Genomic DNA, 25,132 nt, shown 5'->3' with positions numbered 1-25,132 from the left:
CCTCAAAGCCAAGATACAGTACTATAAAATTCTTCATGTGCATGCTTAAAATAGTAATGCTCACAGAAACATTTATGGAATGGGAGGATTTTTTGTTTTTGGACCACCCTGAATGGTATGTCTGTTTATTGAGATGATAGCTGAGTGTTAGCCTATATTTAAACAATTAAAATGAATATATATTATCAGAAAAAATTATAACCTCTTTGATCAGTTCACAGAAATGATGCCACATTATATTTACAGAACCATACATCACATTAAGAATACTAAGTATGGTTCTGTAAATATAACGTGGCACCAATCATCACCTGAAAAGGGATTACTGAAGACAAAACACAATAATCCACCCAGTCATCCATAATCCCTTTTCTAGTTCCGTCTTCTCTGGTGCACTCTGTTGAATCTGAAAATAGCAGCCTCTCTTGCCCCCCGGGGCATTCAGAAATCCAGCATACGTTTAGTATGGTGGGAAGCACACCACGGGGCTTAGGAGGAGACCACAGCTGGTTTTGAATGTCTCGTTTTAACGTGCTTTGTTTCTGGTGCTATGAAGTCAGTATAGTACAGCTAACAGGTTTAGCTTTATTTTTGATGATCTATTCTGGCTCCTGATTGGGTACTGTGAATATTGAAAGTCTTTATAGAAAGTCCACAATACTTTCAAAAAGGCAGTATGAACTAGAGAGGCCATGAAAATGTACATGCCCCCTTCCTGATTTCCTCTATTATTGCATATTTGTCACTCTGAATGGCTTCTAATCTTTAGACAAAATGTAATATTAGACAAAGGGAAACTGACACAAAACACATTTTTTAAAATTATTCCATTTATTTAATGAAAAAAGTATAAATAATTTTCCCAGAAATATCAGTAAAATTCAATATGCTACGTAAAGCAATTTAACTGTGATAGAGATTAAGGTATTATAAAGTTGATAATAAAATGCTGAATTGATACTTTTCAATTCAGCAAAATAGTGATTGGGGTATAAAAAATCTGTCATACCGTATATATAAGGAATTCAATCAGGACCACTGTCATCAAAGTAAGATCTTTATTGACAATAAAGGCAATACAGTTATGTTTGGCGGTATGGCTCTATTCTGGAAGCTCTCCCACCAACCATGCAGCCTGCGTGGATAAGGCCGGGAGGCCAGCAGCCAAACCCCCCTAGAGGGGTACACACAGAACTGATCCAGCAGCAATGCAAATTTTTTAACACATAGGGATGGAGCAATGCAAATTCTTAACACATAGGGATGGAGCTGGGGTGGTGGAGGGGATTTACAAAGCAACGTGCAGCAAGCTTGCATGCAGGAGGAGTAGCCGAATGAGTAGAGGGAGGCTGTTTAAGTAGACCGCCCTGTTATGTGAATGTACTGTGATAGGTGAACATCACTCAGCTGAGCATCAGCTGATTCAGCTGGAGCGGCTTGACTCTTGTGGCCTGCCAGAACTACGCGATGCTCCATTTTATAAATTCATACAAGCATATACTGTAGGCAAGTGCAATGCAATGTGTGTGATTCCACACACAGACATGCGCGCATGCACGCACACACAGACATACACTCAGCATGGGAATGAGTAAAGGGTCAGGGGAGTCAGTCCATCAAGGGATTAAAGGGCTCATGGCACCTAAATCCTCCACTGCTACCAATTACAGTACATTAAATAATCACCATGGACACAGAAAATTCCAGGATGAAATCCGTGTGAAGCTTCAAATTTACCCACAGCTCAATAAATCTCCCTTTTACTTTGTTTTGCCTGTATTACCTGCAGCTTCACGAATTAAATTCATTTGGACCTTGTGCATTGCTTCATGTGATCATGCAAATCATAACCAGGAATTAATTAAGCAAGTCAGAATAGGGCAAGTAAGTAGTAGAGTAAAAGTGTACCAGGTTCCATACACTGTCACAGTACATACAAAAAAATTGGGCAAAAAAATGGCAAAAAATTAAGCATTTAATGGTCTTAACAACAAATAATTGGTCAGAAAATTAGCAAGAATTGAACAAATGCACTCCTGAGACCTCCTGTGCCACCATTTGCTCGTTTACTTTTGCTGCAGTGAACTGTTTGGGGAAAAGCTCGAAACAGGGAAATTCACTTATACAGTAAAACGCTTAATTTTTTGCCATTTTGGGCTTGGCCCATTTTTTTCGCCCAGGAGTGTACATTGAATATAAATATAACATTCTTCACACACTGCTACAGCAGACACATAGCATAGAAATATAACATTCTTCACACACTACTAGGATACACACAGAATATAAATATGACATTCTTCACACATTGCTACAGTGTACACCTAGCATAAAAATATCACATTCTTCACACACTACTACAATACACACAGAATTTAAATATGACATGCTCCACACATTGCTTCAGTACACACATAGCATAAAAATATGACATGCTTCACACATTGCCATAGTACACACATAGAACATAAATATAACATGCCTCACACATTGCCGCAGTACAGAGTAAGAGTAAGTGTTACAGATGTCACACATTGCTGCAGTACTCATACAGAAAGGACAACCTGACAAATGGCTACACCATTTCAGTGACCATTGTCAGAGATGAAAGAGCAAGCCCTTAAGATGATACATGAATGGGAAGGTAAAATACTCTTGCACAGCTGGTTCCATGTTTCACAATATAAACGAAGAAGAGACTGGGTCCATCCACAGCAATGCAAATGGTCTCTTTTCAGTTTGTCTCTGATGTCTATTTTATCTGTCATTATTTAGTGATAGAACCAAGCCAGCCAAGTGCTTTGAGGATTGCTCTGGGGGTCACCCCATTTGTTTTAGGAAAGACCATTATGTTAGTGAGAGAAACAGACTACATTTTTATCTTTTGTCTAGATTATAAAGCCTTTTTAATTAGGTCTGTTTGTGAATGTGTTTACATGCACACTAATACTCCAATCTTACCCCAAATGAAATGTGCAAAGCAAGTTCGGTCAGGAAACTCTTGCTGCAGCCGACCATCAGTCGGCCTCTGAAACTACATTTTCACATACACAACCAATCGCATGCACACTACATGTTCTCATACTCAACTAATCACATGCACACATCATTAATGGAGCGCCTTTTTAAACTGACAGTACAGGCCTCTCCAGCACTGTGTTGCTGCTCTGTAGTGCCTTATGCTTATCAAAGTCCTTAGCTTGGAGTTTACAAGGAGCGGAATCCTGCAATTACTAAGTGACTGAAGCATACACAATGTCTAAACAGCCAAGTGTTGCCTGAAGGCTCACAGCTTAACCCCAAATAAAATTAGAGATGCAAATATCCGTTTCAGTCAGCTTTAATCTAATTCATACAGCAGTATCTGTGATCTCTTTCAACTTCAGCATGTGAAAACTCATGCCATTGGGTTTTTGCAAGGGAGCAGCTAATGACGGAGCGACAGACGGGTTCACATGCATTGTTTAGCACATTGCATAAATATGTGTATAGAGGATACGAACAAAATCATGCTGCTTTGGACTTGCAGATAAAGCTTGCTCTCTTTAATCAGTTCCCCAAACAAGGCAACATATTTGAAAAAATAAAAGCACAAACGAGCCCAGCCTGTGCACTGTCTGCAATGAGATGGATGCAAGTAAATTGATGAGAAGCTGGATGAAAAATCTGGGCAATAAGCTGGCAACTATTAAAAATGATATACATTTGGAATCAACATAAGACAAAATAAATAAAAAAACAGCTGAACAGTGCTTTCTTAAACATATAAATTATCTTTATTATAATATTAATAGTAAAGTAATATAATTGCGTTGATACCAAACTGACAGCGATTTTTGAAGCTTAAAATAATACACTGACACTGACAGGATTGACTTGCAGTACACTACTACCTCAAAAAAGGCCATGGCATTTTAGATATGTTAGCTGTCATTTTTTCTATGCTGTGGCATGATGTAATTCCCAGGAGACCATATTCCCATCTTACCTAGCAGCTCGCTGCATTAGTGTTAGTTCCCAGCTGGTTTTCTGCCACCTCCCCCTTCCCCGTTAGCTATAATACCAAATTGAAAGTTCTGCATATTGGAAATAAAAAATTAAGCCAAGGATATTTGTACTCAATATATAGAAAAGAAATGGAAATATTAGGTAGATAAATTTAATATGTATTGCTAGGGAATTTGCAAGAAACCATGGAAATGGCTGAATTTAAATAAGTGAAGGTTATCATAGGTTTATCTCGAAGGTATTTAATCATGGGTAATGAGAAACAATGAATAATGTAAAATGTCAATGAATATATATTAGTTGGGATGAATATATTGAAAAAGAAAAAAGGCTGGTTTCTGGGTCTTTTTAGAAGGACGTATTAAAATCCACACATGGAACCCACTTGGGTATATACACCTTAGCTAGGTTTATATGAAAAGGTGAAGTATTGGAGCAGGACACCAGAGCTAAGTATGAAAGATAACAGCAAAGTATTGTAAATGACCTATACAGGTGAAGGTTCATTCCACAGTAATAATGTATAGGAGTGAAACATACCATAAAGAACAATAACATTGAAATAAAAAAAAAATAGATGTAACATCGGTGATGGTTTCCAAAACCCTTAGCTTTTACCACATTTCCTCCAAAACCCTAAATCTCACAGAAACTTTCACCAGAACCACTGGGACATCAGATCTGGACCATTCAGTTTTACACAAAATAACAAACATAGATAATAAACAAAGGTATGGGTGTAATGCCCTGTGCAGAAAATTCAGTCCTACCACTCTGAACAGCTGACAGTTTCAAAGATCTTGTCTGATGAAGTCTTTCATCTGCATGCTATTTTTTCTGTAATCTGGGTGGCTCATCATCATTCCTTGTCAGGAACTCAATCTATCTCTAAAACCTAGCCGAAACAACATGGAAAGTACAACTCTTGCACGCTCCACTGCAGTTCACAATTAGCAAATATTAGTTCAAATATGGATGAAACAAAGCGACAAAAGCAAAGCAAAGGGAATCCTGGCACGATGTTTGCATGGTATAGACAAAAATAACGGGAGTTTTGAAATTATTCACTTTTTCTGACTATTTTATCAAAGCTGTCTTTCAGCTCTGCCTCACAGCATTCAGCTTCTGGACAGACCACCTGCAGTCACTTACAACCGTGCTCTATTGCCCATGCTGTCAATCAAGGGGGGACTTAAAACTTAATACCCAATCAGCAATTACAGCAGGAAAGTCGTTTATATAGTGCCTGAAATATTATCTCTTTGCAAATACTCATAAACCATTGTCTTTTCAGATATTGCATGTAAAATAAAATGAGTAGAAGGCTCATATTGTCAGTGCGTTTCACATGGAATCAAAGGAGTATAAGCCTACTTAGGTTCGTGTTGTATACCACAATGATTTCTTTGAACCCAGCTGATATTCTATGTACTGAGAACACTTGAGTGCATGGCAATATTGTGTGAGCTTCTGTGTGTGTTCTTTCAAGGGCTTTTGCATGGATTGAGCAGAGAGACTTTGTTAAATGGTGATCCAACCTCAAGACCATGGGCATGATATTTCAAATAAATTTGGTATAGAATCCCCTGAAAGATCTACCGGTGTGTAAGAAGTGCAAGGGAACATCCCAAAGGTAAGAGTACTGATTACTACCTTGATAGATTACACAAATAAATTGTCCCAAAATTAGTGCAAATGCCTGGTATCATGAAACGCTCAATTCACACAGTACATTATCATCACAACACTACTGTCCATTTAAGATAGATAATTAGTACTATGATATAGTACAACCATTAATTTTCTATGATTGTGTGGTTTCAATCATTGTGATGATATTGAACCAAAATTACATGCATGTAGTAATAAGTTTTCACTTGATTCAAGTGCATATTTTCTCATTTAGAACTGACATAAACTGACAGTTTGAAAATGGTCCGGCTGTGTTATCTTCTATCTCTGTGCTCCCAGAAAGGCGCACGCACATCCAAAATACCAACACACTCCCAACTGTGATTTATTTTTTAGTCTTTGAATGATGTTTCAATCGGTGTCTGGTCTTCGTCTGGTCTTTAATCAGCAGGCTGAGTTTCAGTTGTAGCCTAGCCTTTAATATTTGTCTGTTTGTTAACAGTTGTCTTTATGGGATTCGTCTTTATTGATTTTACTGCTGATGTGTAATATGAATGTGATTTCAGGTTCATTGTGGGCCTCCAACATGGAACCTCAATGGCTCAATGTCACATTTTTGTTTCAGAACCCAGCACCCCTGCCCAGCAGTCTTACCCTCATCCTGTCCCCTCATTTTCCACCCTGCTTCTAAAATCTTCAGATCTCTCTTCTTTTACACTAAACTACATGGGAGCAGGGCTGCACAGCATTCATATCTAGCTTGCATTTATTCTCAGCCCGGACTGTTCTGGTGTTTTTTGGTGTCTTGGCACCCTTCCATACGCCTTACAGCCTGAAATTATGCAGTTTGCAGCTGACTTGCCTTGCCTGCCTCGCATTCTGTTTTCATCACCATAATCACCCTTAATTTCATGCTGATTTCAACCAGGCATCTTTCTCTCACAGATGTACATCCCATAATGGCATGTTCACATTGGGTTCAGCGATGGGTTCCTGTGGCGAGTCTACCACTGGCTCTGCAGTAGCATGCATCACCACAATAAATCTTATCCAGGCGCCTTCTCAATTGCTCAGATATTATCCATTCTGACAGTTCTGTCACAAGCTCTACTAACCATTACAGCAATTTTACTTCTGAAAATGATGAATTTAGATTCCTACCAATATCACATTTGTTCATCTGTGTGTGCATATCTCTAGGAGTTTTTGTAATGCCTTTCTGGGCGCAGAGAATATAAATATTTATATAATATGTATATATATATTTTTTTTCTTTCCCATGTTGGTCACAGGTTTTGCCTGCTTTTTCGATTTCCTTTGTAAAAACATATGTTCACTGTATTGTGGCCATGTCATGTAGTGCCCTCCAGAAATATCGCCACACTTAATATGAGCAAGAAATGCTGGATAACATTCACTTTATTGTTTATCAAATGTTTTCTATGCTCAGTAATATGAAAAAGTATATAGTTTTACTGTGATGCCATTGCTCAGAGGAATAAAAATATTTAACACAGTCATTTGTATTCTGAAAAAGATGTCACAATTATTGGTACTTTTAGTATTTTGTTGCCCCTCCCTTTGCCATGGTAATAGTACTGAGTTTTCTCTTATAATGATGAGGTAGGTGAACACATATAAAGAGGCCATTCTTCCATACAAAATATTTCCAGATCCTTCAGAGCCCATGGTCCTTGCCTGTGGACTCTCTTCTTCAGCTCAGCCCACCGGTTTTCAGTGGGGTTTAGGTCAGGAGACTGGGTGGCTGCTGCAAAAGCTAGAATCTGTGGTCAGTAAACCATTTTTGTGTGGAGATGGAGGTATGCTGTGGATCATTGTTTTTCTGGAACGTCTGACAACAACCCAGTTTTAGCTTCCTGACAGAGGCAGCCGGATTTTTAGCAAAAAAAATCCTGGTCTTTGATGATGTCCATGATGCCATGTGTCCGAACAAGTTTCCCAGGCTCTTTGGAAACAGACCCATCACCATATTTCACAGTGGGCATTAGGTTCTCTTCTACATGACCATGACTTTTTTTATACCAAGACCACTTTTGATGTTTCTTGCCGGAAAGCTCTATTTTTGTTTTGTGTGATCACAGGTTCCAATCCAAGTTCCAGTGATGTTTAGCAAACTCCAGGTGCTTACGTTTATGGTCTGATGACAGCTGAGGCTTTCTTCTGGCAAGCCTTCAAATAGCTTGTTGGTGTGTAAGGATACTTGGTGACCCAAGAATGCAATCAGCTTCTGCAATTCTCCAAACGTGATCCTTGAACAAACTTGCTTCTCCAACTATCCTCTTCACTGTGTATGGGAGTAAAATTTGTGTCCTCCTGCAGGCAGATTCATCACAGCTCCAGTTTGAAACTTGCAAAAATTGTGGGAATGGGTATTTTCAGATGTTTAGCTGTTTTTTTTATAACCATTACCTGATTTATAAAGGTAAAAAAAAAACTTTCATCTCATTTCAATTGTGTATTCTCTGATCTTCCCCAAGTTGATGACTAAGGGAGTCAACTCATATCTGTACCCTAGTGAAACAGGAAGTCATTGTTGACCATAGTCCCTACTGACCAGAGTTTCTAAAGACTCAGTTTTGCATAAAAAAGTAAAGTGTAAATGGAAAATATGTCAATAAGACTTGGTTCATAAGAATTTCAAATGTGATTTTTTTCTTTGAATAATTTTGCCTCAATCAAAGATTAGATATCTCTCATATTTTCAGTGTAAGATCAAGTTTAGAGACAACAAAGACATCTCCTCATAGCCTTTTTTTCTCACTATCACCAAGGATGCCAGTAATTCTGGAAAGCATTGTAGATATGGTATAATGTTCTCTGGCATCTAGACAATTTGATATTTTGCATTTTGTGTTAAAATATTCATTCTGCCAATAGCTGCTGGTGATGTTATTATAAGATAACATCACCAGCAGCTATTGGCAGAATTAATAAAATTGCCAACCCCTGTCTTTACTGCAACATGACTCTCAGTCAAATCCCAATCAAAACATCCCCTTAGTCGGTCCCAGTCCACTCCTGTGTGGCAACTCACATGGTGTGCCATCACAGTAGCTCATGCAGCTATGCTTACAGAAAAGTATGGTTGCACCCCTGTTGTGGGCTGTGCCAGCACACGATGTAGTGCTGTGGTGGGCCACAGCACAGCCCATGACCCACTCATGATGCAGTAAACAGTACACCATGGCCAACGCACAATGCTGCCCTGAGCCCTGTCACATGCCACCAAGAGCTCAAGCTGCTCCAGAGTCTGCTCCTCATGCCTGTTTTCTGTAAGTATGGCTGCTATGTGTGTAAGCACCATCATACCCATTCCACTAGCTAAAATAAGGAGAATATGTGCTATTCATTGTCAGTGAACTGGTCTGACACCACACTGTGTACAATCAATTCTAAGAATGAGCATGATGTCAGGGCAAAACACTTTTTTCCAGGCTATTATTTTTTTTTCTTATTATTTGAGAAAGAGCTATTCCATTTGAATTGATGTGACATTTAGAAAAATATAACAGAAAATGTTATTTTGAAAATAATCTCTGAGACTCGGTGTTCTCGCAGGTGTACTGTGTTTAAAATAGTTGTACACAGTTGATAAAGCAAAATGAAGCATGAAAAATATGTTTAGTAAGTTATCAAGGATGTATTTTATTATGCTAAGAAGTGAATGCATTTTTTTTTTTTCAATCGGTAAGGTTACCAGCTCTCGTGAAAACCATTGCATTCTCCTCTTGTTGCATGTTTAGCTTTAAACATTATTACAATTTCAGTAATGCCTTCAAATTCTACAAGTATGTTGTAACCACTCAGGATAATGTATATGCACATTGGAGGATTCTGCATCAGCACTTGAAATAAAAGTAATCTTTGTAGATCAAGCTCAACGAGCCTGCTTCTCCATTATAACCTGTCCCTGCTGTCTCCTGTAGCAATCCATCCCCTGTTGTGTTTTCCCCGGTATGGAGTGAGAAAGCCTGGTGATGGGGAAATAAAAGTTGTGACACCAGCCTGAAATTGAGTGCCAAGACACGTTATCTGCCCTTTCTGAGATGGGGCTTTTAATTAATGACACAGTACTTGGGAGTCATGATATGTCACCAGATCAGGGCGTTTATTGGAATTCTACTATGTAAATGCCAAATGCCTTTGCCGTCATCTGATTAGAGTAAAAGGGACTGATGACCATTTGGCTGATGCCAGTCAGACATGCTAGATATCAGGATGGTTCCCATTATGTAGGAGGAACCCTGAAGAGTGATCACATACAAGGACTAAGGCCTAGATAATAATAATAATACATACATATATACATACAAACAAAGACAAGTGCTCTTTTCTTTTTTGGTCAAACATATGATGCATTTTGACCAAGCCGTAATTTGTCAATGGCAGCCCAGCAAAGTCTACTAGTGACACATGTAGATGACTGTTTCTAGTTATACCAGAGAAAATATATAATATAGAAAGAAAGATTCATTTCTATAATAATTGCATTTAACAACACCAAGCCACACGCAGCAAATAGCAAATAATTAAAGACAGGTGTGTTGAAAGACAGCGGAGCTAAAGGGGATTTTTGTTCTGAAAGCCCTGGGAGCTTCTTCAAGAGTAATGGTCACTGTCTGTGGTCTCATGTCACTATCTGAGCAAAATGACACCTTGTAATCATGGTCTCTTTCTTTTAATTTGATTCCTCTGGCTATTTTTTATATTGTTGTGGAACACACTAATGGGCTCCCCCTTTCAATCAATCTCTTTCATTTATAACTGCAGCTCAAGTGTTTGAGAATTCCGGCAACAGAGGCTGTGTGCTCAGCATTCTCATCGATTGATTTAGCCCCTGAGAACAGGAATTACAACCCAGCAGTGACTTGCCGCGCCTGACTGTGAGCAAGATTGACTTCAGACAAGACTGAAACAGAAATGTCATTTCTTCTCACAATTATATAAAGTCTATTTTCTGAATCAGCTGTTCAGAAAATAAACAGTCAATGCCCTTGTTAAAATGTTCAGCACATTGCACATTGAATTATCAATTAAAATGGCAAATTCATTGATAGGTCAGTCTACAGTGAACTGGTGGAATCAACCAACAAGTCAAAACAAGCTCTATATCAGGTTTTAAGATTAAATAATTAAATTTAATGTGAATCAGTCAATTAGATTAATTAATTGAAATCATACATTCGTAGAAGGAATATAATATTGTATCAAATTTACTGTTTCCCTCTAAGGCCATAATCTAAGCATTACATATCTGACAGTATATATATTTAGTTTACATTGTACCATTGTACATAGCTCTGGCCACCAGCCAAACCAAAGTTTTCATAACTGCACAAAAATCTAATAACTTCTATATTGATAACTGAAGCATAGCAATCTGTTAAGATGACAGTGTGTCACCATATTGCTTTCTGAGTGTATGCCAACATTTTCAAAAAGGAAGGACACAAAGATAGCCCCTGACTATCTTAGTGAGGTACTTCTTCTTTACTCTCCTCCAAGATGACTTCATTCATAAGATGCTGATTACGTGATAATTCCATGAATACCTAAAATTACAATGGGGGGTAGAGTCTTCTCTTATGGAGCTCCTGTCTTATGGAACAATCTCCCTGTGCATGTGTGGGCTTCAGACACACTCTCTGCCTTTAAGTATAAGCTTAAAATCCAACTCTTTAGTCAATCCTATAGGTAGCCATTGATATAGTCCTATATCCTATTAAATGGTAAAGTATATGAAATTTATGAAATAGAGTTTATAAAATTAAATGCGGATGTATGGGCTGGGTATGGAGCTTACCTGTCAAGCTGGCTGCTACGGAGTTGACACATTAGGTATCTTAGCATCAAGTGTCAAGCTCGCTTTTACGGACCTGACATGGTAGGTAGCTTAGCCTCAAGTGTCAATAATTTTATCATTCCTGTTAGCTATATCACCTCAATCGTAACCTGCTTAATCCATTTTATTTGCTGTGATAGATCCCTTGCAGCATTCATCTACATTCCATTCTACTGCTATTTTACACCAGGCTGGCCAGTGGAGGATGGGTTCCCCCTCTGTAGCCGGGTTCCTCTTGAGATTTGTTCCCATTGGGAAGTTTCTTCTCACCACCGTTTGTACCTCATGTACTTGCTATATGGGGGTTCAGAACTGGTGCTTGCTCTGTTTGCTCTGTTTCTTGCCTTGCTACTCTGTAAAGAGTCTTTATGACTGTTCTCTGTAAAAAAAAAAGAAAAGCGCTATACAAAGAAAATTGAATTGAATTGATTTGTTATAATACACTAGATTTTGTCTCTTAGCACATAAAATATGGCCAGGGACCATGTACAGTACCATGAATATCATATGATGATTTTGTGGGGGACTTGAGAATAAAAGTACTGATTAAAGAGCTTGTTGTGGACATTTCTTTTCATATTTGTCTATTGTACAAAAGGCCATCAGGAGGGTGAAGAGTGGGACTGTGGACTGTGGAGTTCCTTTGTTCTCAAGTTGGAGCTGGAGCTCGTTTGTCAGTTCTGATAGGGTGATGCCCTCTGCAAAGAAATCCATTGGGACAATTCCACCAATTAGCACTAGGCAGCTCACACACTTTGAAAAAACCCCACCCCTTTCCAGTTAATAGTGAAATCCAGATGAGAACAGTAACAGTGTGTGGGGCAGTTTTACCTTCTGGGGTGAGAGGTGACCTTTTCTGTAGAGGTGTGCGTAAATGCTGAAAGTAAGGGCTTGGAAATTATTCTCTAATGGGAATAACCTCAAATTACTGTAAACTATATAAAGTATTGTTATATTTTTAGGTAGAGTTGCTGTGCAATACTACATGCAGTCTGTACCACATGTTTTACTGTACCAATAATGCTGATTTATAAAACAGCCAGGTAAAATATAGGAACGGTACCATTTGACCATAGTGGCTGGACTTACCTCCGGTGTGACCTCACAAGATGGCCAGCACAAACACTAAAATCAGCCAGATGGCCTCGTAAGATGGCCACTTCACCCCTTCATTTACCCACCCACATAATTCAGATACTGTCCGCCTTCTTCTGGTGATGCAACTACCATTACATAATACCATTACATAAGTATTGACATTATAATATTGACATGAACTGAGGGCAACGCCATAATTTTCATTCATGTTAATGCTGTGCTCATTCTCTGTTAGAACCACACCACATCACACCATGGTGTGATGTTAGGACCACACCACATCACACCACACCACACCACACTATGCCTTTGTCCATACTTCATCTATATGCCCCTCATCTAATCCTGTATGTTTTTTTTGTTGACACTCAGTGGAGATCACACATAGAAAAACCTGAACCTAAGGGATCCAAGGGAGCTGGTACTGCTGGTTCCATGACTTGGTTATACAGGCAAGCTTGCCCTCATCTTCTGTTATTAAAAAGTTCAAAGTTATGGGGATGATTAAGTGTTATTATTGTGAGGGAATATTAAAGTGTTATCGTGACTGCTATGTTATAGGGTTTGTTGTTTGAATGCCAAAATAATACCCAAGGAACATTTTAAAAAGTTATTAATTGGGATAAAACAAAATCTAAACTACCATTCCATATTGATTGCTTCAATCTGGAGTTCATGGCAGGGCTGCAAGGTATAAGCATTTGCAGTAGCTGCAAACACAAAATTAAGTAATTCATATTTGCCTAACAGCAGCTTAGCAACATTGCATCAGGTGAAACATGCTGCCATGTACTCGTACAACACGTCTATCCAGCTTGTATAAAGCTCAAATTGGCTATGATGCCATTAGCTTAGATTTATTTGACTACAGAATTGTTTATTTAGTGTTGAATGATCTGCCTAATGACAGGGTATTGTATACATTATGTAAACAGGTGACTTTACAATCAGTAGACTGGGGAAACAATAGTTTGTTCGTCCCAGTCTACATTAAGGAAACTGGAACAGCAGCTATGAGAACAAAACATTCTCCATATATTAGTGGCTTAAGTCAACTACTGCCTGGTGCAAATAGTCTGCACATATACTTTCTGTGTTCAGGTGGGCAGCAGCACAATTTATAAACAGCTTCACTTAAAATATATATTCAGAATTTGCATAATCTGCTACATTTAAGGTCTCTGTGTTTAGTTCTATACTTGGCCATTCACCCTCCTTATACATGTCACTTCATCTCAGAAGGTCTTGAATGCATACCTATACAGACAATTCTGCTTTATTTCTCACATAATCTATATTTTGCATTTTCACCAGATATGTTTGTCAGTTATAAAAAATATTTAGAGCCCTAATATAATGCATTCTTTGTACTGTTTCTGAGATCCATCTTACTATCTAGTGTAGCAACTTTCAACTACACGCAATATGTTTACTGTCTGCTGGGAAATCACACACATTACACATTATCTTCATAACTGTTTAGGCAGAAGTATAAGAACTGCTTTGTAAGACTCTCAGGTAAATTAAGTCATTCAATGATTCAACAACATTTAACGTAGCTATTGAGATTATATCCCCCTAAATGAGGTATAGAGACCATTTGGGAGGCGTTGATCTCATGTTGCCCTTGCCATAATTGCATATATGCTTCCAATCTGACCCCAGATTCTGGTTTCCCTCAATAAAAAGCTCAAGCTTCGCTGAATAAAGGATATTTCTGCATGGTGACCTAAGGCATTTATGTCCATTTACGTGTGAAAAATAAATGGACTCTGTAACAGCCATTCCATAGACTGAGAGAATATTTGCGGTTTGAACTCCAAAAAGTACTTCATTACATTTGAGCCATTTAGCTGTGTATGTTACTTTTATCTAGATCAACATACACAGCTCAAATAGTTTTTGCATACTCCATTCAGACAGCTGGCTATCTCTTGAAGGAATATGTGTGGCAGTGCACAACCTGGACACCAAACCTACAAGTTTGGAATGGAAAGCCCAAGTCCACAACCATTCTACTACACTGCAGCCCACGACAGCCGTTTACACGTGAGACTTTAATATTGAATTTGAAAATCCAACCAGTAATTTGCCTGAACATTCTTGGCATCATCAAAGTCAAATAATTATGCACAAAAATAATAATCATTTTATGGATGAGAATAAATGTAATCTTTGTGGGGTTTTTTTATATGCAATGACAACATGTGACTTCATGTGTGGAATGCACGTTTGCCATTTTTATAGTTAGGAAAAATATTGTATACTTGCATGTATTCTGTTAAATATTCTATTGGTTACACTATTCAACTGCTTCATCTAGCACAAACACACAATATTTTGGAAGACACACTGCATAGTGCTACTCACAAGTTTCTTAGAGCAGCCCAGGGTGCCCTAAAGTTGCTAATATTTTACATGTTATCATTAATAGATTTGGAAGAATGGGGAAATCATTTCAAGAGTGAAAAACGAGTGAGTCAGGTTCATACACATATGGTGGTATGTTGAATCTTTTCAAACCTTTATTCGCCCGTTCTAGACGTGACTACAAAATACCTTCATTTCACTTTACAGAAAGAAAGTTTAGTACTTACATTACAGAGCACATTCCTTGAACAACTTGAATAAAATTTTGAATAATTGTGTCCACGCAATTTGTTATACTTATTTATTGCACAAGGAATTTGGTCCACATGCATTGTAATGCATTACAATGGCATACTCTAACCCTCATTAGGTAACATTGTAATAAAGTAAGATTCAGTCAACAGGGAATTGGGTGAGGGTAACACAAAAGTGCATAATCCAGTAAATGCATAGCAAATCATTGCATTTCATAAATAAATAAATATAACTGATTAAGTACTTTAAAAAAAAACACAATTACAAATCAATTGCCATCTACATCCTTCTACACTTAAAAATGGTACAACTTCTGTTTTACAGTGGCAATTGTACTGCTCATGTCATTACACAGAATTACAGTAAATTTAAATGTTTGATTTATGTAGAGATTAAGTTTAGTGTGAAAATAAATTAAATATGCAAATGTACAAGTGTTTATATTGTAGGGTCCCTTTTCTAATATGAGTAGTTATTTAGATAATGAATTAACCTACAAAATAGACAGAACCACAAGCAATAATACAAAATACTGAAACAATACACTGAACAGCACAAATATGCAAGACACAGACAGTGGGCTTTCACAGACATGTTCTAACCTTTTCTAGGCAAATACATCATACCACAATAAAGACAGTGGTAAGCATCCACAAAGTCTATACATCGTAGGCCTTATTGTCCCTGATAGACATCACATCAGCTTTCATATTGACAGGAAGTACACATGATGGCTGTGACCAGCCGGAAACAGCTCAAAAGGCCTGGACTAGAATGGTCCATAGTTCCAGTAACTGGAAAACACAGAAATCTGAAAGAAAAGAAAATAATAAACCCTAAGCAGCAAGACAATCAGCCTCTTTGAATAACATCCAGATTTTACATCCAGAAGTGTATTCACAAAAGAAGACATTCCATAGTGTTTTTTCTCATTTTCAAATCTGTAGTAAACTGTAATCACGTGACAGGAAACTACTGCATAATGACCTCTGTGAAATAACGGGTTTTGCAGATCTGGCTTGGCTATGCCACAGGATGAGTGTCTGAATATTAGGGGCCTTAGGACGAAACAGAGGCCATGACTCTTGTCCTGTGTTGTGACAGCCAGGCTCTACTCACCTTATCTTTCAGCTGCTGGCAGAGCTGCAGGGAGATGGTAAAAAAAACCAAGGTGTCGTTGAGCCAGGGGACGACACACTCCACTTTGTGCACGTGACTGACTTCGAACTTCATGTTGTTGATTTCACTGACAGAGAGAGGAGTGCACAGTTAACACCCAGAGAGCAGAACTGCACTTCACTTGGATAACATGAACAAAAGCATTCGTCACATTAACCACCATCGTATTCTGACTTCTAAAATTACCGTGGAGAGTCATTAAGAGGAAAATGGGCACCGGACCCCGGGGCCATCCCAGATTATGGCAACGGCACATTAGCACTGTTATGTTCAAATTTTATATTCATGAGGATTGTCCAGAAGACATTGTCATTTAAATTGTAAAATTAAATTTTTGAAAAAGAAATGGACTGTAAAATGGAAGTGGATTATCATTTTTGTATGGTAACCATGGGGACAGCATCTGGTTGTTTTGAAATAGCTAGCTCTGTATTGTACAGACAGACAGAAAACAACACCCTACAAAATATTTGACATATTTCAAAATAAAAAAAATAAAAAATGTTGTGCCAATTACCTGTGATTTTAAGATCTAAAGTTGTATCAAGTGCTTCATACTTTAAATATTATTGGACCCCTGAGTGCACAAACATTTTGTGAGTCTATCTCAGAGTCATTTTGTTTTCTAAGCCTCATAGAAAATGAGGCTTAGAAACTAGATACCTAGGTATGTTAAGTAAACATAGCAATTCTGCAATTCTTTAGCAAGCTAATTAGCTAAGAAAATAGATCCTATTTACTGCGAAATCTAATATAACACCTTACTAAAGCTGTGTATAATGTGTACATCTTTTATTTGATATTAAAGAAACCAGTAAATCATACATTATGAATGCATAACTTGTGATACTTACAACATTGAACCAGGATTATGCAAAACTGAACTTCCAGCAGGCTTAAAATTCTAAAAAAAAAAAAAAAAGAAAGAAAAAAAAGTCATATAATTTATAAAAGAATAAAGGCAAATCTGCAATATAATTATCTTTCTCAATATAATCATTCTCAGGCCTTTCAGCCATTTTCTCCCCAATTTGGAATCTCCACAGCCAATGTGGGAGCATGTAGACGGTACACGCTCTCTTCCAAATCATGTGATCTCGACAGCTGCTTCTTTTTCCATGCAGCCTACAAGCCAATCGCACCAGATATAAGTTGGCGGTAGACACTTCATGTGTTAACATGCACACTACAGACAACTGATCGAACAGCAGGGGGGGGTCGCCAGAGAGTAATGAGACATGGATCACAGCAGACTTAATCCTCCCTAACCCTGGGAGACCCTATCACCAATCATGCATCTCCCTGAGGGGTTACCAGTTGCCACTGATATAGTCTCGATTCCAGACTGGGGCCCATCCATGTACTAGAACCACACATTAACAAGACGAGCCAGCCAACAACCCTTAAGCCATGTGTTAACATTAAGCAACATAGTCTGGAGAACATAGCTTTATGACACTGGTTATTACCCTTGCCCAATAAAAGAAGTAATAATAGTCTTAATTCTAAAACGAACAGCTTTAATGCTATCCGTGCCTTATAATAAGGGCCACTTGTTTGTCTCCCCTTGATTTCTTGCATGGTACTTCAGTCCTCTGCCAACTAAAGGTCACGACAGCCTCTTTGTCAAGCCACTTCTAAAGCCATTATCCCATTGCAAATGTCAGAGATGACACCCAGTTTGCAGACATGAGTGGAGGGAGTTGCAGCTACAGCACCCCCTGCTGGTTGGTAGCCTACTGTAACAATGAGAGCGTCGACATCGAAAATATGAAGATATGTTTTTTTAAATCCTAACTGAAGTGCATCCTCAATCATTCTGTCAACACTCACTCACTTTTATGTTACAGATGTCGACTCTGTGCTGACATTCTCAAACATACTAAGAAAAGCACCATGCATAAACCATAATCTTCATTGTACAATGTTTTTACACAAATGTTTAAGTCTAGTTTGATTTTGCATATCCAGTGCCCCCATAACATCACTCCCTATAAGCAAGACATGTCATTCTCAGGACTGTTAACTAGGTTCCCAAGGCGTGCACTTAGTAAATTTAAAAATCCAGGAAGTCTGGAAATTTTTTTCCATTGCTACCTTGGTAGTGTTGGGCTGCAGGACATGCAGTTGATAGACTGTCAGACACAGCTTGCTGAGGTTGATGTAGAAATTCACCATCAGATCTCCTGGCATTGGGGGCGTGAACATTTTCTAAAAAGAAAAAATAAAACAGAAAGGGCTTGTGAAAGGCGAAACATAGAGTCGGGACAGGTTTGTGTGGGTTTTGGTTTATACTGGGCTCACCATGAGGCCACTGGAGGCCAGCTCGGGCAGTGTCATAGTGGCTGGGGTGGTAAGACGATTACGAGCCCGTGTTAGCTGCATCATCACTGCATCCATTAGCTGTGGACAGGAAAGAACACATAATGGATGCATGCGTATCACTTAAGTTATTTTCAAGAAGAGGGACTTTTTTGTTTCACGACAATAGTCATGTGAGACAATGTGACAACTAACCTTGTTAACTTCTGCCCCCGTTTTAAAGTGGTAACTCTCATCACGGCTATTCAGCAGCTGAAGAGCCTGGCTCACATGGTTCCTGGCATCCTGAATCTGGGGAAACGGATCCAAAAATTAGATTGCAGACGATCAAGTGATTAAAATGCTTGCAGAGCAAACAACACTATTCACTGTGCAGCCATTCTCAACAACAACAAAAAGAGTTTAGTGGATACATAAAAATACCACATTAAATTAAATTAAAAACCAAGTCCCACCTGCTGCATTTTCCATTGCTTGTCATCACGAAATGCAAAGTGCATCACTTGATTACTTTTGGCCATCTTTAAATTGATATCCTTCAAGACAAAAAAATGACTTTAGTTAAAAGTTACTCCAGGAACCTGGCATAACAAAAGAAAATAATTATCTTTACATAATACAACATGAGTATCTATCTTTTGTCCAAGACAGTTCAGGCTCATTCCAAGCACTTTAAAAATGTACTTACAGCCTGGGTTAGAGCTTCCCCTTGTAATGTCAGCACTCCTTTCACTTGGTCCATGCTAAAAAAGGAAAGGCATGATTACCGATTTATTTCACAGACTCTCAGAGGACACTTCTGCACGCATGGGTAATCTACAAAATATAAAGTGGATCCAGACTGGGATTCCTCAAAAACTAACGGCATAGTGACAGAACTAAATTACTAAAATAAGATGACCGGTCTGTTCTGATCTGTAATTATTCTCATCCTTGTTTGGTGTTCCTCGTATGTTAATTACAGGAATGAAGCTGAATAACAAATAATTTCAATATTCAAAATCCATGGCAAAACATTTTTAATTCTTCCTCATCGGTAATCATGATGGACAGTGAAAGGTCCAGGCACAAAACAACAGATAATTAATTGATGTCAATTTTTTTCCCCTGCAAAGTAAATCCTTATTTACACAAAACTAGTGTCTGGTTTGGATTAAATAATCATATTAAGATGGTATTCAAAAGTACTGTACTATTTCAGGCTTTGTTGCATATCAAGGAACTTGATTCCAGTATGCAATTGGAGTTGGAAGACGATGGTTGCAAGGGCAGAAGTTGCTCACTACAGATTCAATCCCTAGCCCTAGCCCTAGCAACAAGTTGGGGGACATTCACACAGAAGGGCTTACGATTAAAGGGCTTATAAAAATCCCTCTCAGAAGGCTTCACTGAAGTGAGTAGCGATGTAATTTCAGTGATGATGTCTGCCAGAGAGGACAAGATTTATTTTGCAGTGTTCCTGTGGAATCAACCGTGAAAAACAGATTCTAGAAATAGATGCTGTATTTTTTATGGTAATGGCAGGCAATCAATGATGAATTGTAAAATATTGAGTCAGGCTAAATGGCAATGCCCTCTTCAATACAGTTCAATTATATATACCAATGCAGTGCACTCCAAAACAAGGCACACCCTCAACGAAGATGAACAAAGAAGGCAGCATAAAATAAACAATAGAGAAAGTGAGGTGTAATGTATGCTCAGAAATGTGGAAATTTTCTTTTACACTAATAAAATTTATGTTATTCATAGCCTTATTAATTATTTTAAATAAAATAAATAACTAAAAATCACCACAGTTTATATCATTCCTTGGAAATTGTACTACTCCCATGGCTTCCTGTTTCACTGGGCTATAAAAAAATTATGTCAAATCCATTTGCCCTTCATCACCAAGAAAAAAAGCAAGACAAAAGGTTGTTGCTGACCTTCACAAATCAGGCAGGAGTTACAAATGAATAAAAACCGAAGATACTACTGTCCACTATTAGGTTAATAATCAAAAAGCCACTGGAACAGTGGAAAACTTGCCTAGGAAAAGACCCGAGCACATCTTGAAAGAAATGGCTCTATTGAGAACAATCAAAGAGTTATTTAAAATTCAAAGTAAGAAGTTCATATTCCATGACTAAACTATTTCACATCAATGGACTAAAAGTATTTTAGTTTCCTCCTGTGTTACGGATGATCTGAGTACATACAAAAAGGACAGACAACAATGCAGTCCGGGCGGCATGGTGGTGTAATGGGTCGCACTGTTACTTCTGTGTGGAGTTTGCATATTCTCCCCGTGTCCCCAGTTTCATCTGGGTACTCCAGTTCCCCCCCACAGTCCAAAGACATGCAGGTAGGCTAATTGGAGACTCAAAATTACAAATAGGTATGAGTGTGTGAGTGAATTAGCTAACTTAGATTGGTAACCCCTCCAGGGTGTATCCTGCATCACTGTACAAATATTATGGACCTGACTGTAGATGGATGGATGAGCAATGTAGAGTATGATTTTAAGTCTTTCTTCCCCAAAGCCAGAATTTATAGGCTAGACTAGTCATTGCGCAGAAGAACACTCATGCGATATCCATTTTTATGGTCTAACACCAAAAGTGACTCCTAACCACAGATCCAGATTTGATCTAGGCTATGGGACACAAACTGCAGCATTAGATGTGCCACTCCAAAGCCATTAAATAGCATTTTTTTAAATGTGCTTGGTCAGATGGAATTTGAATTTAGAAAAAGTTCAATTTTTGTTTTCATATTATTTGGATATGTTCATGGAAATTAGATTTGCTTTTAGCTAGTTACTTACGTTGAGCTACCCAGAATGAAATTTTCTTGTTTAAGTTGGCTTTCCAGACCCCCTGCTGGCATTGAAAAGCGGCGTGATGCCTCCTGGGTGAAGAGAAAAAGTAAAGCAGTGAAAAAGTAAGTAAAAGAATTGAGAAAAATAAGAATAAAAAGCCTGTACATATTTCCATAGCATGAATTTTTTCTTGAATTACTGCACATTTGTGCAATCCCCATAGTGGCCAGGATGCTGGCATCCTAAGATTGTTGAACTCAGGCAATCAGTGCTCCGGCAACTAAACTATGAGTAGAAACAACCAACTCTGTGTTTTAGCTTTATTAGTAGACAATACACAACAACTATTCCAAATACAGAGTTTTTAAGTGCTACCATTGTCGTGTAGGTCATCCATTTAACAAGGACCCGCTCTCTGCAGTCTCATCTGCAACTACTGTCCCCGAGCATAACACACTGGACAATAGCATCTGTCAGAGTTAATAAAAATACTCTTTCACCACCAAAAATTAATATTCTGTCATACTGTAGCAGCAAGATAAAGCCAAGAAACCCATGCAAATAAGGTAACTTAACATGCTTTATAATGGACAAAAAAAACTATTTTATTCATTTTTGAACAAGTTTTAGATTTGAGGTTTTTGGACCTCTAGGTATCTTAGACCCCAATACTGATGAAAAGATAGCAATTCCCATTTGAAATTATTCAAATTTGAGTTTCAGGAGTCAAAACAGTTACTTTGTTGTGCAATATGTGACTATGTTATAATTTACAGAAATGCACACATCTGGATACACTAAGGGACACCAGGGTACACTGCTTACATTTGCTTTGCAGATCTTCAGTAGTTCCGCATATCACCCTCAGATTTTGCACAATTGTGTTCAAGGAATTTATAATTCAGGATATGTGCAGTTTTATCTTCTCTGTGGTGTCCTCACGGGAGGACACCACAGAGGAAACCACTGCTCTCCAAAAAAACATTGCTGCACATCTCAAGCTTGCGAAAGAACATTGGATGTTTCACAACGCTTCTGGGACAGTGTTCTACGGACAGATGACACAAAAGTTGCACCTTTCGGCAAAAATGCACAGTGCTATGTTTGGAGGGGAAAAGCACTGCTCACCAACACCAAAGCCTCATCCCAACTGTGAAGCATGAAGGTTTGGCACTGCTTTGCCACCTCACGGTCTGAAAAGCTTACAATCATTGAGGGAACAAATAATTCAAAATTGTATCAAGACATTTTACAGGGAAATGCCAGCAGTCTGTCACCTGAAGCTTAATAAAAGTTTGGTGATGCCACAAGACAATGACCTAAAACACATCAACAACAAAATGGTTTCAACAGAAAAAAAGTCACGTTTTGGAATGGACAGGTCATAATCCACTCCTTAACCCAATTGAGATGTTGTGACATGACCTGGGGGGTATACTATGCGGGTATCTTAACATATCCAGGGCATATTTGCGTTAGCTGCCTTATCAAACCCTAACAACCACAATCAGGCTTAACCGGTATCTTGAAGGTGGTTATCCACTTGCTCAGTGAACACGAGGCTTTCTTAATCAAACTCTGTGAACGTTCCCATAAAAGTGGCCTTGTCAGCAAAAATTAGCCTGTTGTAGTACAGCATGGACCTTACTCCAGCAGTGCATTCCTCACCAGATGAACAAATACTGATCTGAATGGATACAAAGTAGGCTACATAAAACGGTCATAACGTCAAAAAGTAACAATGTTGTCACCAACAAACCAGGGGCAAAAAAAGCTAAATAATAAGATTTGTTAGTTTATACCTAATTTACCTTTACACTATTAACGAATCTCTCTCTTACTCACACTAAATTGCCCTAAAGTTTATTTCTAATGCTCATTCTAGAGCTCCTAATTCTTACACTTGATACAGGACAAGTGCCAGAAGCAATCACACCAAAGTTAATCCATAAACTCAATAATTATGACCACTGTCCCATAATTAAGGGAAGTAGATATGGATGCGTAGTGTTCCAGAAGCTTTTATATACCTAGCCTACTGTAGGCCTATTCCCACCGTCGAGAATGTAGCCTATATTCCGTGAAGTGTAGACTATTCGCAGAGAAAACCCGCGGATTAATTCGGTATTGGATTCAAATTCGATAGCCTGAATAAACCCTGCCTTTGACCAGGTTAGTACATCGTAAATTGCCACGACGATGCCCCGATTTAAAAAGTTAGCTCATTGACACCGTAATCTCGCTTCGTGGTACATCCCCGTAAAAGGGCTGTTCATCCAAGAAATCCGAAAAATGTCAACGAACAGAGCAGTTTTGTGAGTAATGGTCTGAAATTCCTCCTAACCATGTGCAAGTGTAATTGGTAGCCATAGGATACATTTGTTGGAGGTTATTGCTGCTAAAGAGGTCCTACCAGTTATTAGATACAAGGGTTCACATCCAACTTTTTCCAACCTGAACAGTGAGTGTTTAGACAATGTGTTCAATAAAGACATGAAAAGTGCAATTGGTTGTGTGTTATTAGTTTAAGCAAAATGTGTGTCTAATATTGTGCCTTTGATGAAGATCAGATCACATTTATATAATGAGTAATTTATGCAGAAATTATTCAAAAGGGTTCGAAAACTTTTTCTTGCAACTGTATCGTTACCTTCAATATATCTTTCAGCTGCTTCAGGACAGCATGGACTTCCTCTTTCAAAAGCCATTTGAATTCTTCTTCCTGATATCAAAGCCAAGTCAATTACATGCTTTAGCCAATAAATGCATTCGTATGCATATGTTAACAGAAATAATACATGTAACATGTATTACATTTATCAATTTCTACAATGCCAGCCAAGTAGGCCTCTAACCCAAAACATTAGCCTAAATATATAATGCGTCGCATTTTTAGTATTGTTCCCCAAATTACTGAGTCTGGCGTCGTGGTCCCTATATTTTCAATTTAATTAATAGGATTAACGTTCAGGATATTAATTAGTAACGTTAGGCACGCAATACCAAACCATCAACTCAGACATCTTCATTTAGCTTCAATGTCTTTCTCTTCTCTTTGCCGCATATATAAACTATGCAGAGGCACGCAGACCTGGGCGCCCTCTAAACCTGCAAATCAGTGTCACTTGACACAAACACTATTTAGTTAACGCAATTTACAGCTAGCTAGGTTGTCATCAACAGCATCCATATAGCTAGCACTCTCACTGACAGGATTTGTGTACATCACGGTTATCTTGCAAACGCTATTTTTCATGTCACTATCACTTACCAAGACGGCTCTTTCTGCTTGACTCGCCGCTGACATCTTAAAATAGTCATAAAACGTAGCTAGCTAAAGAGCTACCAAGGTTGACCGATATTATTTTGTGAATTACCATATGTTATATATCAACACACAACTGTACCGCCTACAGTTACCTACTACGTACGCCCCGCCTTCTTCGGGTGTACCCAGTTAGTACTTCCGCTCACCGATTGGCTGTATCGATACCATAGAGCGTACATAGGAAATGAATAGGTATTGGAGAGCATAGATTTGATGTTGGGGAGGGTAGGCGGGGCCAGGCCGTAGATTCTTTCGATTAAAGCGTCTGCCAGAT

General features: G+C 38.4%; 1 protein-coding gene across 3 annotated transcripts; it reads right to left on the bottom strand.

Annotated features, from left to right (window-relative positions):
- Nucleotides 1–15,104: 15,104 nt before the first annotated feature.
- rogdi (rogdi atypical leucine zipper) lies at nucleotides 15,105–24,973 on the bottom strand. 3 transcript variants are annotated; one of them, XM_064322476.1, is made up of 11 exons: nucleotides 24,802–24,973; nucleotides 24,181–24,252; nucleotides 21,537–21,619; nucleotides 19,416–19,470; nucleotides 19,183–19,263; nucleotides 18,923–19,018; nucleotides 18,710–18,808; nucleotides 18,503–18,616; nucleotides 17,260–17,309; nucleotides 16,346–16,472; nucleotides 15,105–16,037 (listed from the first exon to the last, which is right to left on the bottom strand). In XM_064322476.1, exons 1-11 carry the CDS (start codon nucleotides 24,835–24,837, stop codon nucleotides 15,996–15,998), a joined length of 855 nt encoding a protein of 284 aa, XP_064178546.1. In that variant the 5' UTR covers nucleotides 24,838–24,973; the 3' UTR covers nucleotides 15,105–15,995. The 3 variants fall into 3 exon arrangements, with proteins under 3 accessions (XP_064178546.1, XP_064178548.1, XP_064178547.1); XM_064322478.1 differs by lacking the exon at nucleotides 24,802–24,973 and adding an exon at nucleotides 24,534–24,558; XM_064322477.1 differs by lacking the exons at nucleotides 24,181–24,252; nucleotides 24,802–24,973 and adding an exon at nucleotides 22,659–23,742.
- Nucleotides 24,974–25,132: the final 159 nt, after the last annotated feature.

The sequence above is a fragment of the Anguilla rostrata genome, chromosome 2 (genome assembly GCF_018555375.3).
Source record: "Anguilla rostrata isolate EN2019 chromosome 2, ASM1855537v3, whole genome shotgun sequence".
Classification (NCBI taxonomy): domain Eukaryota; kingdom Metazoa; phylum Chordata; class Actinopteri; order Anguilliformes; family Anguillidae; genus Anguilla; species Anguilla rostrata.
This window is presented reverse-complemented; position numbering and strand designations above follow the sequence as displayed.

What these genes read in the sequence shown, in the direction of transcription:
- rogdi (XM_064322476.1), bottom strand. Translation starts at nt 24,837, where the DNA reads ATGTCAGCGGCGAGTCAAGCAGAAAGAGCCGTCTTG. An exon ending in TTCATTCTGGGTAGCTCAAC is followed by an intron (nt 19,471 to 21,536) that starts GTAAGTAACTAG and finishes TTCCTTTTTTAG; the next exon opens with CATGGACCAAGTGAAAGGAG. An exon ending in TGCAGCCCAACACTACCAAG is followed by an intron (nt 17,310 to 18,502) that starts GTAGCAATGGAA and finishes TTTTTTTTTTAG; the next exon opens with AATTTTAAGCCTGCTGGAAG.